The sequence below is a fragment of the Ascaphus truei genome, chromosome 13 (genome assembly GCF_040206685.1).
Source record: "Ascaphus truei isolate aAscTru1 chromosome 13, aAscTru1.hap1, whole genome shotgun sequence".
NCBI lineage: Eukaryota > Metazoa > Chordata > Amphibia > Anura > Ascaphidae > Ascaphus > Ascaphus truei.
Window position 1 is genome coordinate 10,431,584 of NC_134495.1, and position 16,753 is coordinate 10,448,336.

Sequence of the window (16,753 nt, forward strand, 5' to 3'; positions counted from 1 at the left end):
AATACAGTACTACACACAGTGTGACACACGGGGGAGGAGCTGCACGGTGTCCGCCCCCAGCACAGACAGACACGGACTGACACACAATAGAGAGGCCGAGAATAAGACAAGAACCCCCCCAGGACCAGGGACCGGAGAGACCCCCCCAGGACCTGGGACAGAGGAGACACCCCCAGGACCTGGGACCGAAGAGACCCCCCCAGGACCAGGGACAGAGGAGACCCACGACCTGGGACAGAGGAGACCCCCCCAGGACCTGGGACAGAGGAGACCCCCCCAGGACCTGGGACAGAGGAGACCCCCCCAGGACCTGGGACAGAGGAGACCCCCCCAGGACCTGGGACCGAAGAGACCCCCCAGGACCAGGGACAGAGGAGACCCCCCCCCCCAGGACCAGGGACAGAGGAGACCCCCCCCCCAGGACCTGGGACAGAGGAGACCCCCCCCAGGACCTGGGACAGAGGAGACCCCCTCCCCAGGACCTGGGACAGAGGAGACCCCCCCAGGGCCTGGGACAGAGGAGACCCCCCCAGGGCCTGGGACAGAGGAGACCCCCCCCCCCCCCCCCCAGGACCTGGGGTCGGGGTAAGAGAGAAATCAGAGATTGACAGCAAAAGACTGCGGGAGAGACAAGGAGAAACCGGACACCTCGGGACAGAGACAGCAAGAGACTGTCAGAGCCCCCCGATACAGAGAGACCCCAGACCCCCGATACAGAGAGCTCACCCCGATACAGAAAGACCCCAAACACCCGATATAAAGAGATCCCCCCCCCCCATACAGAGAGACTCCGGAACCCCGATACAGAGAGATCCCCCCCCGATACAGAGAGAACCCCGATACAGAGAGATTCCCCCCCCCCCCATACAGAGAGACTCCGGAACCCCGATACAGAGAGATCCCCCCCCGATACAGAGAGAACCCCGATACAGAGAGATTCCCCCCCCGATACAGAGACCCCCACCACAGAGAGACGCCTGACCCCCGATACAGAGAGACCCCCCCCAGCCTCCAACATCGAGACCCCCAAACCATGAACCGGGATACTGAGAGACGCGTGATGCAATAGAAGACCCCCCCAGGACTAGGGCCGGTGATGCTGGGTCTCCCCCCAGGACCCACGGGATGCTGGAGCCGGCAGGGTTCGCGGAGGCGTGGCGCGCACAGTTCCCCGACGCGGAGCCGCCCCGCATGGAGCTGCGGACCGTGCGGGACATGGAGCAGGAGCTGGAGCGCTGCCGGGCGTCCGTCCGCTGCCTGGAACGGGAGCTGAACCGGGAGCGGTTCCGTATGATATACCTGCAGACCCTGCTAGCCAAGGAGCGGCGGGGGTATGACCGGCAACGCTGGGGCTTCGGGGACCCCCCCCCGGGGGGAGACAAGGGACCCGGGGGGGAGGAGAGACCGCGGGGCCCGGGGGGAGAGAAGGGACCCGAGGGAGAGGAGAGACCGAGGGCCCCCAAGAAGGAGGAGAGGAGCCCGGAGGAGAGACCGAGGGGACCTGGCCGCCGGGAACCTCCCGTTGGGGCCCCTGACCTGTCTTCAGGAGAAGTGACCCGGGGCCCCCGCCGCCTGCTCAGCCTGACGGAGCGGGACGGGCCCGAGGTGCGGTCAGACCGGCTCCAGAGGGCAGCCTCTCACCCCGAGGGTAGCCCGGGACCTCGGGCCCCCCAGGACGGCGAAGCTCGGGTGGTGCGCGGCCGCTCCTCGGATAGCAGCTGCGGTTGCGACGGAGAGTACGAGGAGCCGGAGCTGAACCCGCGGTTCCTGCGGGAGAATGCGCTGCCGGGGGCTGGGGGGCCGTGGGGGGAAGCCTGGCCGCGCCGCTCTTTCTCCCCGCGCAGCTTCGAAGACCTCGGGGGCGGGTACACCCCGGACTGCAGCTCCAATGAGAACCTGACGTCCAGCGAGGAGGAGCTGTCCTCCGGGAGGGTGTCCCCGCGGGGCCCCTGGGGCCGCTCCCCTCCCTCCCTGGGCAGCACCAGCCCGCCCACCCCGCAGGCCCCTGCGCGGCACCGCCAGCTGCGGGTGTCTGAAGCCGCCATTGTCGGGGTGCGGAGGAGCGGACAGATTTGGCCGAGCTGCGCAGAGGCGGGACTTATCGGCAGGGACCGTCAGGACGGAGGTGAGGATCCATCGGGGGCGGGACCATCCGAAATGTCTTACTGCCCCATATAACCGCTCCCTGTAACTCCTCCTACTGCCCCATATAACCGCTCCCTGTAACTCCTCCTACTGCCCCATATAACCGCTCCCTGTAACTCCTCCTACTGCCCTATATAACCGCTCCCTATATCTCCTCCTACTGCCCCATATAACCGCTCCCTGTAACTCCTCCTACTGCCCCATATAACCGCTCCCTATATCTCCTCCTACTGCCCCATATAACCGCTCCCTGTAACTCCTCCTACTGCCCCATATAACCGCTCCCTGTAACTCCTCCTACTGCCCCATATAACCGCTCCCTGTAACTCCTCCTACTGCCCCATATAACCGCTCCCTGTAACTCCTACTGCCCCATATAACCTCTCCCTGTAACTCCTCCTACTGCCCTATATAACCGCTCCCTGTAACTCCTCCTACTGCCCCATATAACCTCTCCCTGTAACTCCTCCTACTGCCTCATATAACCGCTCCCTGTAACTCCTCCTACTGCCCCATATAACCGCTCCCTATAACTCCTCCTACTGCCCCATATAACCGCTCCCTGTAACTCCTCCTACTGCTTCATATAACCGCTCACTGTAACTCCTCCTACTGCCCTATATAACCGCTCCCTGTAACTCCTCCTACTGCCCCATATAACCTCTCCCTGTAACTCCTCCTACTGCCTCATATAACCGCTCCCTGTAACTCCTCCTACTGCCCCATATAACCGCTCCCTGTAACTCCTCCTACTGCTTCATATAACCGCTCACTGTAACTCCTCCTACTGCCCCATATAACCGCTCACTGTAACTCCTCCTACTGCCCCATATAACCGCTCCATATAACTCCTCCTCACACCAGACCCAATGTTTCCTTTTATCTTTCCCGGATGTATTTAGCCGCACTCCGCAGGGCCTGTATGTGAGCGGGGGCCTGTATGTGAGCGGGGGAGGGGGGGGCCTGCATGTGAGCGGGGGCCTCTATGTGAGCGGGGGCCTGTATGTGAGAGGGGGGGGCCTGTATGTGAGTGGGGGCCTGTATGTGAGCGACGGCCTATATGTGAGAAGGGGGGGGACTGTATGTGAGCGGGGGCCTGTATGTGAGCAGGGGCCTGTATGTGAGTGGGGGCCTGTATGTGAGCGGGGGCCTGTATGTGAGCGGGGGGGCCTGTATGTGAGTGGGAGCGTGTATGTGAGCGGGGGCCTGTATGTGAGCAGGGGGGGCCTGCATGTGAGCGGGGGGGGGCCTGCATGTGAGCGGGGGTCTGTATGTGAGTGGGGGCCTGTATGTGAGCGGGGGGGCCTGTATGTGAGTGAGGTCCTGTATGTGAGCGGGGGGGCCTGTATGTGAGCGGGAGCGTGTATGTGAGCGGGTGGGGGCCTGCATGTGAGCGGGGGGGGGGGCCTGCATGTGAGCGGGGGCCTGTATGTGAGAGGGGGGTGGGGCCTGTGCATGTGAGCGGGGGCCTGCATGTGAGCGGGGGCCTGTATGTGAGCGGGGGCCTATATGTGAGAAGGGGGGGGGCCTGTATGTGAGCGGGGGCCTGTATGTGAGTGGGGGCCTGTATGTGAGCGGGGGCCTGTATGTGAGCGGGGGGGCCTGTATGTGAGCGGGGGGGCCTGTATGTGAGCGGGGGCCTGTATGTGAGAGGGGGGGGCCTGTATGTGAGCGGGGGCCTGCATGTGAGAGGGGGGGGCCTGTATGTGAGCGGGGGCCTGTATGTGAACGGGGGCCTGTATGTTAGCGGGGGCCTGCATGTGAGCAGGGGTCTGCATGTGAGCGGGGGCCTGCATGTGAGCGGGGGGGGCCTGTATGTGAGCGGGGGCCTGTATGTGAGCGGGGGGGGCCTGCATGTGAGCGGGGGCCTGCATGTGAGCGGGGGGGGGCCTGTATGTGAGCGGGGGGGCCTGCATGTGAGCGGGGGCCTGTATGTGAGCGGGGGCCTGCATGTGAGCGGGGGGAGGCTGTATGTGAGCGGGGGGGCCTGCATGTGAGCGGGGGCCTGTATGTGAGCGGGTGCCTGTATGTGAGCGGGGGCCTGTATGTGAGCGGGGGCCTGTATGTGAGCGGGTGCCTGTATGTGAGCGGGGGCCTGTATGTGAGCGGGGGCCTGTATTTGAGCGGGGGCCTGCATGCGAGCGGGGGGGGCCTGCATGCGAGCGGGGCCTGTATTTGAGCGGGGGCCTGCATGCGAGCGGGGGGGCCTGCATGCGAGCGGGGGCCTGTATGTGAGCGGGGGTCTGCATGTGAGCGGGGGCCTGCATGTGAGCGGGGGTCTGTATGTGTGCGGGGGCCTGCATGTGAGCGGGGGCCCTCACCGCTCAGTTATCTCTGTTGGCTTCCTGTGGGAGGGGGTGGCAGAGAGAGGGAGGGGGGCAGCTGGTAATCAGGCCTCATCTTGTACAGACCATCTGTCCCCACTGCTCTGCGCAGCCAGTGCAGCTAAAGAACTATAGACCTGACGCCAACGCATGCAACCTGAGGGCCACTTCCACCCTGTATTTCCGTGGCTCAAAGCTGTGAGCATGCAGCAAGCATAAGCTTATAGGGGACCATGATATATGGTTTTGAAGCAAAAGGTGGCACTGTGTGCTCATTTGCATGTCATTTCCCAGAATCCCTTGCTGCTTTTTTTATTCTATACCATTGATATGCCCTTATTTGGAGCATAGGGGTATTGATGGCTATTTAGTGGATATCTTTCTATTATACATACATACATGTGTATATGTATATGGTGGGTGAGAAAGGCGACAGAAAACCTCCACCGTTAGCATATAGCCAATAAAGAATATCACTTGTGAGCACATTCACGTCTTATATATATATATATATATATATATATATATATATATATAAAACTTAACTCAGTATTATGGTTTAGCCTATCCCATAGCCTCTCTTGCATTCCCAGTAAAATCAACCCCACACTGATGAGACCCATCAAGGTCGAAACGGCTGTCTGTGGGTGGTTTTCTGGGTATGCACCTTAACCCTGGCTGTGCTCAAAGCTGTGACCATGCAGCAAGCTTACGCCTATAGGGAACCATGTTAAAAATGGTTATTGAGGCAAAAAGTGACACTGTGTGCTCATTTGCATGTCATTTCCCAGAATCCCTTGCTGCAGTGGAAGTGCTGTATGCTGGGTGATAATGGGGAAAGGCGGGGTTGCAGACCTGCCTAAGACATGCAGATGAGCATACAGTTATATTTGCATAATATATATATATATATATATATATATATATATATATATATATAAATGTATATGTATGTGTGTGTGTGTGTGTGTGTGTGTGTGTGTGTGTATATGTATCTCTGACTCAGGTTGCGGTTCCACTTCCTGTGGGATGGGAGAAAGGATGGTGTGTTCAGTAGGACGGAGAGGAGAGGAGATGCAGGGAGGGATAGGCTCTCCTGGGTAGAGAGAGAGGTCATGTGACTTACTCCTGCTCCACTGCAGGATATTTACAGCCTAATCCCATTGTGTTCACTCAACCTTATCGGGCGTGGAGCACCTCCAGCTCTGCGTATTGTGACCAAGCCAGTTAACGCTGCTTTGTGCTGATGTGCAGCCATTACCCACAGTCCTTTGCTGCAGGCCCCCTTGCTCCATTCTTCCAAGCCTGTTAGAATCATTTAGAAGTGATTATAAAGTCCCCTCGTTACATTATTCCTGCTCGTGCCCCGCACCATGCATGTTTGGGACCTGCTGCACAGTGACAGGAGTGCCACCACGCAGGATCTGGCTACACAAAGCGTGGTGTGAGATCCGGGAATCCTGTACGTTACAGACACTCAACACACACGAGAGGCAGGTGCCACCGAGCCACACGAGAGGCAGGTGCCACCGAGCCACACGAGAGGCAGGTGCCACCGAGCCACACGAAGCAGGTGCCACCGAACCACACGAGAGGCAGGTGCCACCGAACCACACGAGAGAGAGGTGCCACCGAGCCACACGAGAGGCAGGTGCCACCGAGCCACACGAGAGGCAGGTGCCACCGAGCCACACGAGGCAGGTGCCACGAGCCACCCGAGAGGCAGGTGCCACCGAACCACACGAGAGGCAGGTGCCACCGAGCCACCCGAGAGGCAGGTGCCACCGAACCACACGAGAGGCAGGTGCCACCGAACCACACGAGAGGCAGGTGCCACCGAACCACACGAGAGGCAGGTGCCACCGAACCACACGAGAGGCAGGTGCCACCGAGCCACACGAGAGGCAGGTGCCACCGAGCCACACGAGAGGCAGGTGCCACCGAACCACATGAGAGGCAGGTGCCACCGAACCACACGAGAGGCGCAACTGAACATGACAGATGGGCTTGTGTGTGTCTAACCGTGTGCGCTAAATGGCGCGCCCCCTGGAGAGGTCCCAGTAGGTGAGGTGACAGGCGCAGCATATCCGTGACACTGGATCTAATGTGAGCTCTCCGTAAGCCACGCGTGTGCGGCGGCACCTGTCTGCACCTGCCTGCAGGGAGCATTCTGATTGGTTCCCGACGCTGTTTCCATCCCAGAGAAGCACATTGCAGAGTGATCCAATCACACTGACGACCAGGCCCTGCCGCCCCTCCAGATCTAAAGGGGTCTTAACACCCAGGTGATTAGTGGGGTAGTGACAGAGCTGGGTTAGTGCAGCCTGGGGCGGGCGGGTCCCCTTGCAGCATAATCCTGTGCTGTGCCAGACACATGATATACACGTTATATACACGTTATATACACATTATATACACATGATGTACACATGTTTACATTGTCAGGGTTTGAGGGATCCCTTCCGCTCAGACGGGAGATTTGGTTTTGCTGGTGGGTGTTGTCTGGCAGAACGGCTCCATTACTCAGCCCCTCCGCCTGGCAGCCCCTCCGCCTGGCAGCCCCTCCGCCTGGCAGCCCCTCCGCCTGGCAGCCCCTCCGCCCGGCAGCTCCTCCGCCCGGCAGCCCCTCCGCCTGGCAGCCCCTCCGCCTGGCAGCCCCTCCGCCTGGCAGCCCCTCCGCCTGGCAGCCCCTGGCAGCTCCTCCGCCCGGCAGCCCCTCCGCCCGGTAGCCCCTCCGCCTGGCAGCCCCTCCGCCCGGCAGCTCCTCCGCCTGGCAGCCCCTCCGCCTGGCAGCTCCTCCGCCTGGCAGCCCCTCCGCCTGGCAGCCCCTCCGCCTGGCAGCCCCTCCGCCTGGCAGCCCCTCCGCCTGGCAGCTCCTCCGCCTGGCAGCCCCTCCGCCTGGCAGCCCCTCCGCCTGGCAGCTCCTCCGCCTGGCAGCCCCTCCGCCTGGCAGCCCCTCCGCCTGGCAGCCCCTCCGCCTGGCAGCTCCTCCGCCTGGCAGCCCCTCCGCCTGGCAGCCCCTCCGCCTGGCAGCTCCTCCGCCTGGCAGCCCCTCCGCCCGGCAGCTCGCCTCCTCCTCCTGAGCAATAGTTGGCACGGTGCGCCCAGCAGGGTTATTACATGGGGTGGCACCGGCTGGGGTTATTACATGGGGTGGCACCGGCTGGGGTTATTACATGGGGTGGCACCGGCTGGGGTTATTACATGGGGTGGCACCGGCTGGGGTTATTACATGGGGTGGCACCGGCTGGGGTTATTACATGGGGTGGCACCGGCTGGGGTTATTACATGGGGTTATTACATGGGGTGGCACCGGCTGGGGTTATTACATGGGGTGGCACCGGCTGGGGTTATTACATGGGGTGGCACCGGCTGGGGTTATTACATGGGGTGGCACCGGCTGGGGTTATTACATGGGGTTATTACATGGGGTGGCACCGGCTGGGGTTATTACATGGGGTGGCACCGGCTGGGGTTATTACATGGGGTGGCACCGGCTGGGGTTATTACATGGGGTGGCACCGGCTGGGGTTATTACATGGGGTGGCACCGGCTGGGGTTATTACATGGGGTGGCACCGGCTGGGGTTATTACATGGGGTGGCACCGGCTGGGGTTATTACATGGGGTGGCACCGGCTGGGGTTATTACATGGGGTGGCACCGGCTGGGGTTATTACATGGGGTGGCACCGGCTGGGGTTATTACATGGGGTGGCACCGGCTGGGGTTATTACATGGGGTGGCACCGGCTGGGGTTTTTGCATATATATCTGGCACTGTGTGAATTGTGCAGAACACACTCTTACTGGGTGCTGGTGCACAGTGCTGGTGATCAGTGCTGGTGATCAATGTTGGTGATTAATGTTGGTGATCAGTGCTGGTGATTACTGCTGGTGATTACTGCTGGCGTTGGAATCAGTGTTTCCATCAGATGTGCGTTTCCCGTCCCTCCCTGCACTTCCTGTCTGCACATGTTGGAAGCTGTGTGTGCACAGAGGGGTCTGGCTGTAATTTGGGACTGAACATGATTCCTCGTCTGCTGCCCCGTATCCCTCACCTGTCAGCCCCCCGTATCCCTCACCTGTCAGCCCCCCGTATCCCTCACCTGTCAGCCCCCCGTATCCCTCACCTGTCAGCCCCCCGTATCCCTCACCTGTCAGCCCCTGTATCCCTCACCTGTCAGCCCCCGTATCCTTCACCTGTCAGCCCCCTGTATCCCTCACCTGTCAGCCCCCGTATCCCTCACCTGTCAGCCCCCCGTATCCCTCACCTGTCAGCCCCCCGTATCTCTCACCTGTCAGCCCCCCGTATCCCTCACCTGTCAGCCCCCCGTATCCCTCACCTGTCAGCCCCCCGTATCCCTCACCTGTCAACTCCCTGTATCCCTCACCTGTCAGCCCCTGTATCCCTCACCTGTCAGCCCCCGTATCCTTCACCTGTCAGCCCCCTGTATCCCTCACCTGTCAGCCCCCGTATCCCTCACCTGTCAGCCCCCCGTATCTCTCACCTGTCAGCCCCCCGTATCCCTCACCTGTCAGCCCCCGTATCCCTCACCTGTCAGCCCCCCGTATCCCTCACCTGTCAGCCCCCCGTATCTCTCACCTGTCAGCCCCCCGTATCCCTCACCTGTCAGCCCCCCGTATCCCTCACCTGTCAGCCCCCCGTATCCCTCACCTGTCAGCCCCCCGTATCCCTCACCTGTCAGCCCCCCGTATCCCTCACCTGTCTGCCCCCGTATCCCTCACCTGTCAGCCCCCCGTATCCCTCACCTGTCAGCCCCCCGTATCCCTCACCTGTCAGCCCCCCGTATCCCTCACCTGTCAGCCCCCCGTATCCCTCACCTGTCAGCCCCCCGTATCTCTCACCTGTCAGCCCCTGTATCCCTCACCTGTCAGCCCCTGTATCCCTCACCTGTCAGCCCCTGTATCCCTCACCTGTCAGCCCCCGTATCCCTCACCTGTCAGCCCCTGTATCCCTCACCTGTCAGCCCCCCCCGTATCCTTCACCTGTCAGCCCCCGTATCCCTCACCTGTCAGCCCCCCGTATCCCTCACCTGTCAGCCCCCCGTATCCCTCACCTGTCAGCCCCCCGTATCTCTCACCTGTCAGCCCCCCGTATCCCTCACCTGTCAGCCCCCATATCCCTCACCTGTCAGCCCCCCCCGTATCCTTCACCTGTCAGCCCCCCGTATCTCTCACCTGTCAGCCCCTGTATCCCTCACCTGTCAGCCCCCCCGTATCCTTCACCTGTCAGCCCCCATATCCCTCACCTGTCAGCCCCTGTATCCCTCACCTGTCAGCCCCCCCGTATCCTTCACCTGTCAGCCCCCGTATCCCTCACCTGTCAGCCCCCCGTATCCCTCACCTGTCAGCCCCCCGTATCCCTCACCTGTCAGCCCCCCGTATCCCTCACCTGTCAGCCCCCCGTATCCCTCACCTGTCAGCCCCCCGTATCTCTCACCTGTCAGCCCCCATATCCCTCACCTGTCAGCCCCCATATCCCTCACCTGTCAGCCCCCCCCGTATCCTTCACCTGTCAGCCCCCGTATCCCTCACCTGTCAGCCCCCGTATCCCTCACCTGTCAGCCCCCGTATCCCTCACCTGTCAGCCCCCCATATCCTTCACCTGTCAGCCCCCCCGTATCCTTCACCTGTCAGCCCCCGTATCCCTCACCTGTCAGCCCCCCGTATCCCTCACCTGTCAGCCCCCCGTATCCCTCACCTGTCAGCCCCCCGTATCCCTCACCTGTCAGCCCCTGTATCCCTCAATCTCTTTTTCCATCATACCTGGTCACAGATGAATTGTCACTTTACCAGTTACCCCCCCTCATTTTCACTCCCTCTCACCCCCCCCCCTCCTCTCTCGCCCCCCCCTCCGCCTCCTCTCTCACCCCCCCTCCTCCTCCTCTCTCATCCCGAGATAAAATCTTTGCTGCATTATTTCCTTAACACACCTCAGCTACTGAACTGGAAAAACAGCTCCATCTGAGTCCAAACATGGTCTCCAGGAAAGGAGGAGAGGGAAGGAGGGGAGGAGAGGGAGAGATAGAGAGAAGAGGAGAGAGACACAGTGAGAGGGAAGCAGGGAAGGGGAGGAGAGGGAGAGAGGGAAGGAGGGGAGGAGAGCTAGAAGAGGAGAGAAACACAGAGTGAGAGGGGGAGAGAGGGATGATGAGAGGGAAAGAGGGGAGGGAGAGATAGAAGAGGAGAGAGACACAGAGGGAAGGAGGGAAGGGGAAAGGAGAGGAGAGAGAGGAGGAGTGGGAAGGAGGGGAGGAGAGAGAGAAGGAGGGGAGGAGAGAGAAGGAGGGGAGGTGAGAGAGAGAGATAGAAGAGGAGAGAGACACAGAGTGATAGGGGAGGAAGAGGGGGAGAGAAAGGCAGAAATGATTAATACAGAGAGGAGGAGAGAGGGGGAGTGACAAGAGGGACAAAGTGACAGATATGTATACTGTATGTACCTGTATACACCTACACACATACACCCCTCCCCCCCCCGCACACTTGGTCCCTGTGAGATAAGAGAGCAGGGTCCGTATAAATCTGGGTATGTGTCCATACATCGTCTTATTACACGGGGGCCACTCCAGGCCTCAAGGGCCACCACCAGGTCAGGTTTTCGGGATGTCCCTGCTTCAGCACACACGGCTCAGTCATAACTGATCCACCAGTGCTGAAAACCTGACCTGTTGGTGGCCTTTGAGGCCTGGAGTTGGCCGCTCCTGTTATTACATGAACCTTCTCAAACCTGGTGAGAAATGGGGGGCGGGGGGGGGTGTCTTGTTTGCTGTGCACTGATTGGTTGAGCTGTCTAACTCCTCCCTCAGATGCCCCACTCTGCAGGACGCCCCCTGGTGGTGCCGATGAGCAGCGGGCGCAGCACGACCTGATGCCCTATATAGACGAGTCGCCCTCCTCCTCTCCCCAGCTCAGCACCAAAAGCCGCGGGAGCAGAGACACCCACTCCTCAGGGTCCCTGGAGTCCGGCAAATCAGTGAGTGGGGGCGGGGGGAGCAGCGCTGATAACCAGTGAGTGGGGGCGGGGGGAGCTGCGCTGATAACCAGTGAGTGGGGGTACGGGAGGGGAGCAGCGCTGATAACCAGTGAGTGGGGGCGGGGGGAGCTGCGCTGATAACCAGTGAGTGGGGGTACGGGAGGGGAGCAGCGCTGATAACCAGTGAGGGGGGGTGGGGGGAGCAGTGCTGATAACCATTGAGTGGGGGCGGGGGGAGCAGCGCTGATAACCAGTGAGTGGGGGCGGGGGGAGCAGCGCTGATAACCAGTGAGTGGGGGTACGGGAGGGGAGCAGCACTGATAACCAGTGAGTGGGGGTACGGGAGGGGAGCAGCGCTGATAACCAGTGAGTGGGGGTACGGGAGGGGAGCAGCGCTGATAACCAGTGAGTGGGGGTACGGGAGGGGAGCAGCGCTGATAATCAGTGAGTGGGGGTACGGGAGGGGAGCGCTGATAACCAGTGAGTGGGGGTACGGGAGGGGAGCAGCGCTGATAACCAGTGAGTGGGGGTACGGGAGGGGAGCAGCGCTGATAACCAGTGAGTGGGGGTACGGGAGGGGAGCAGCGCTGATAACCAGTGAGTGGGGGTACGGGAGGGGAGCAGCGCTGATAACCAGTGAGTGGGGGCGGGGGGAGCAGCGCTGATAACCAGTGAGTGGGGGTACGGGAGGGGAGCAGCGCTGATAACCAGTGAGTGGGGGTACGGGAGGGGAGCAGCGCTGATAACCAGTGAGTGGGGGTACGGGAGGGGAGCAGCGCTGATAACCAGTGAGTGGGGGCGGGGGGAGCAGCGCTGATAACCATTGAGTGGGGGCGGGGGGAGCAGCGCTGATAACCAGTGAGTGGGGGTACGGGAGGGGAGCAGCGCTGATAACCAGTGAGTGGGGGTACGGGAGGGGAGCAGCGCTGATAACCAGTGAGTGGGGGTACGGGAGGGGAGCAGCGCTGATAACCAGTGAGTGGGGGTACAGGAGGGGAGCAGCGCTGATAACCAGTGAGTGAGGGTACGGGAGGGGAGCAGCGCTGATAACCAGTGAGTGGGGGTACGGGAGGGGAGCAGCGCTGATAACCAGTGAGTGGGGGTACGGGAGGGGAGCAGCGCTGATAACCAGTGAGTGGGGGTACGGGAGGGGAGCAGCGCTGATAACCAGTGAGTGGGGGTACGGGAGGGGAGCAGCGCTGATAACCAGTGAGTGGGGGTACGGGAGGGGAGCAGCGCTGATAACCAGTGAGTGGGGGCGGGGGGAGCAGCGCTGATAACCATTGAGTGGGGGCGGGGGGAGCAGCGCTGATAACCAGTGAGTGGGGGTACGGGAGGGGAGCAGCGCTGATAACCAGTGAGTGGGGGTACGGGAGGGGAGCAGCGCTGATAACCAGTGAGTGGGGGTACGGGAGGGGAGCAGCGCTGATAACCAGTGAGTGGGGGTACGGGAGGGGAGCAGCGCTGATAACCAGTGAGTGGGGGTACGGGAGGGGAGCAGCGCTGATAACCAGTGAGTGGGGGTACGGGAGGGGAGTGCTGATAACCAGTGAGTGGGGGTACAGGAGGGGAGCAGCGCTGATAACCAGTGAGTGAGGGTACGGGAGGGGAGCAGCGCTGATAACCAGTGAGTGGGGGTACAGGAGGGGAGTGCTGATAACCAGTGAGTGGGGGTACGGGAGGGGAGCAGCGCTGATAACCAGTGAGTGGGGGTACGGGAGGGGAGCAGCGCTGATAACCAGTGAGTGAGGGTACGGGAGGGGAGCAGCGCTGCTACCCAGTGAGTGGGGGTACGGGAGGGGAGCAGCGCTGATAACCAGTGAGTGGGGGTACGGGAGGGGAGCAGCGCTGATAACCAGTGAGTGAGGGTACGGGAGGGGAGCAGCGCTGCTACCCAGTGAGTGGGGGTACGGGAGGGGAGCAGCGCTGATAACCAGTGAGTGGGGGTACGGGAGGGGAGCAGCGCTGATAACCAGTGAGTGGGGGTACGGGAGGGGAGCAGCGCTGATAACCAGTGAGTGGGGGTACGGGAGGGGAGCAGCGTTGATAACCAGTGAGTGGGGGTACGGGAGGGGAGCAGCGCTGATAACCAGTGAGTGGGGGTACGGGAGGGGAGCAGCGTTGATAACCAGTGAGTGGGGGTACGGGAGGGGAGCAGCGCTGATAACCAGTGAGTGGGGGTACGGGAGGGGAGCAGCGCTGATAACCAGTGAGTGGGGGTACGGGAGGGGAGCAGCGCTGATAACCAGTGAGTGGGGGTACGGGAGGGGAGCAGCGTTGATAACCAGTGAGTGGGGGTACGGGAGGGGAGCAGCGCTGATAACCAGTGAGTGGGGGTACGGGAGGGGAGCAGCGTTGATAACCAGTGAGTGGGGGTACGGGAGGGGAGTGCTGATAACCAGTGAGTGGGGGTACGGGAGGGGAGCAGCGCTGATAACCAGTGAGTGGGGGCGGGGGGAGCAGCGCTGATAACCAGTGAGTGGGGGCGGGGGGAGCAGCGCTGATAACCAGTGAGTGGGGGTACGGGAGGGGAGCAGTGCTGATAACCAGTGAGTGGGGGCGGGGGGAGCAGCGCTGATAACCAGTGAGTGGGGGTACGGGAGGGGAGCAGCGCTGATAACCAGTGAGTGGGGGTACGGGAGGGGAGCAGCGCTGATAACCAGTGAGTGGGGGTACGGGAGGGGAGCAGCGCTGATAACCAGTGAGTGGGGGTACGGGAGGGGAGCAGCGCTGATAACCAGTGAGTGGGGGTACGGGAGGGGAGCAGCGCTGATAACCAGTGAGTGGGGGTACGGGAGGGGAGCAGCGCTGATAACCAGTGAGTGGGGGTACGGGAGGGGAGCAGCGCTGATAACCAGTGAGTGGGGGTACGGGAGGGGAGCAGCGCTGATAACCAGTGAGTGGGGGTACGGGAGGGGAGCAGCGCTGATAACCAGTGAGTGGGGGTACGGGAGGGGAGCAGCGCTGATAACCAGTGAGTGGGGGTACGGGAGGGGAGCAGCGCTGATAACCAGTGAGTGGGGGCGGGGGGAGCAGTGCTGATAACCAGTGAGTGGGGGTACGGGAGGGGAGCAGCGCTGATAACCAGTGAGTGGGGGTACGGGAGGGGAGCAGCGCTGATAACCAGTGAGTGGGGGTACGGGAGGGGAGCAGCGCTGATAACCAGTGAGTGGGGGTACGGGAGGGGAGCAGCGCTGATAACCAGTGAGTGGGGGTACGGGAGGGGAGCAGCGCTGATAACCAGTGAGTGGGGGTACGGGAGGGGAGCAGCGCTGATAACCAGTGAGTGGGGGCGGGGGGAGCAGCGCTGATAACCATTGAGTGGGGGCGGGGGGAGCAGCGCTGATAACCAGTGAGTGGGGGTACGGGAGGGGAGCAGCGCTGATAACCAGTGAGTGGGGGTACGGGAGGGGAGCAGCGCTGATAACCAGTGAGTGGGGGTACGGGAGGGGAGCAGCGCTGATAACCAGTGAGTGGGGGTACGGGAGGGGAGCAGCGCTGATAACCAGTGAGTGGGGGTACGGGAGGGGAGCAGCGCTGATAACCAGTGAGTGGGGGTACGGGAGGGGAGTGCTGATAACCAGTGAGTGGGGGTACAGGAGGGGAGCAGCGCTGATAACCAGTGAGTGAGGGTACGGGAGGGGAGCAGCGCTGATAACCAGTGAGTGGGGGTACAGGAGGGGAGTGCTGATAACCAGTGAGTGGGGGTACGGGAGGGGAGCAGCGCTGATAACCAGTGAGTGGGGGTACGGGAGGGGAGCAGCGCTGATAACCAGTGAGTGAGGGTACGGGAGGGGAGCAGCGCTGCTACCCAGTGAGTGGGGGTACGGGAGGGGAGCAGCGCTGATAACCAGTGAGTGGGGGTACGGGAGGGGAGCAGCGCTGATAACCAGTGAGTGAGGGTACGGGAGGGGAGCAGCGCTGCTACCCAGTGAGTGGGGGTACGGGAGGGGAGCAGCGCTGATAACCAGTGAGTGGGGGTACGGGAGGGGAGCAGCGCTGATAACCAGTGAGTGGGGGTACGGGAGGGGAGCAGCGCTGATAACCAGTGAGTGGGGGTACGGGAGGGGAGCAGCGTTGATAACCAGTGAGTGGGGGTACGGGAGGGGAGTGCTGATAACCAGTGAGTGGGGGTACGGGAGGGGAGCAGCGCTGATAACCAGTGAGTGGGGGCGGGGGGAGCAGCGCTGATAACCAGTGAGTGGGGGTACGGGAGGGGAGCAGCGCTGATAACCAGTGAGTGTGGGTACGGGAGGGGAGCAGCGCTGATAACCAGTGAGTGGGGGTACGGGAGGGGAGCAGCGCTGATAACCAGTGAGTGGGGGTACGGGAGGGGAGCAGCGCTGATAACCAGTGAGTGGGGGTACGGGAGGGGAGCAGCGCTGATAACCAGTGAGTGGGGGTACGGGAGGGGAGCAGCGCTGATAACCAGTGAGTGGGGGTACGGGAGGGGAGCAGCGCTGATAACCAGTGAGTGGGGGTACGGGAGGGGAGCAGCGCTGATAACCAGTGAGTGGGGGTACGGGAGGGGAGCAGCGCTGATAACCAGTGAGTGGGGGTACGGGAGGGGAGCAGCGCTGATAACCAGTGAGTGGGGGTACGGGAGGGGAGCAGCGCTGATAACCAGTGAGTGGGGGTACGGGAGGGGAGCAGCGCTGATAACCAGTGAGTGGGGGTACGGGAGGGGAGCAGCGCTGATAACCAGTGAGTGGGGGTACGGGAGGGGAGCAGCGCTGCTAACCAGTGAGTGGGGGTACGGGAGGGGAGCAGCGCTGATAACCAGTGAGTGGGGGTACGGGAGGGGAGCAGCGCTGATAACCAGTGAGTGGGGGTACGGGAGGGGAGTGCTGATAACCAGTGAGTGGGGGTACAGGAGGGGAGCAGCGCTGATAACCAGTGAGTGGGGGTACGGGAGGGGAGCAGCGCTGATAACCAGTGAGTGGGGGTACGGGAGGGGAGCAGCGCTGATAACCAGTGAGTGAGGGTACGGGAGGGGAGCTGCGCTGCTACCCAGTGAGTGGGGGTACGGGAGGGGAGCAGCGCTGATAACCAGTGAGTGGGGGTACGGGAGGGGAGCAGCGCTGATAACCAGTGAGTGGGGGTACGGGAGGGGAGCAGCGCTGATAACCAGTGAGTGAGGGTACGGGAGGGGAGCAGCGCTGCTACCCAGTGAGTGGGGGTACGGGAGGGGAGCAGCGCTGATAACCAGTGAGTGGGGGTACGGGAGGGGAGCAGCGCTGATAACCAGTGAGTGGGGGTACGGGAGGGGAGCAGCGCTGATAACCAGTGAG

At 61.9% G+C, this 16,753-nt stretch overlaps 1 protein-coding gene across 2 annotated transcripts in view; it reads left to right on the plus strand.

Moving 5' to 3' along the window:
- The window catches only part of BCR (BCR activator of RhoGEF and GTPase), a 75,090-nt gene continuing 58,337 nt past the window's right edge, over positions 1–16,753 (plus strand). The window contains exons 1-2 of one of the 2 annotated variants that reach the window (XR_012787739.1): positions 1–2,125; positions 11,296–11,462. Coding sequence is in view for 1 of the 2 variants with exons in the window: in XM_075568448.1 (XP_075424563.1) it covers positions 1,126–2,125; positions 11,296–11,462 (1,167 nt within the window). In the remaining variant the exon portion in view is untranslated. The remainder of the gene's footprint in view (positions 2,126–11,295; positions 11,463–16,753) is intronic. The other variant, XM_075568448.1, reaches the window with a different exon arrangement.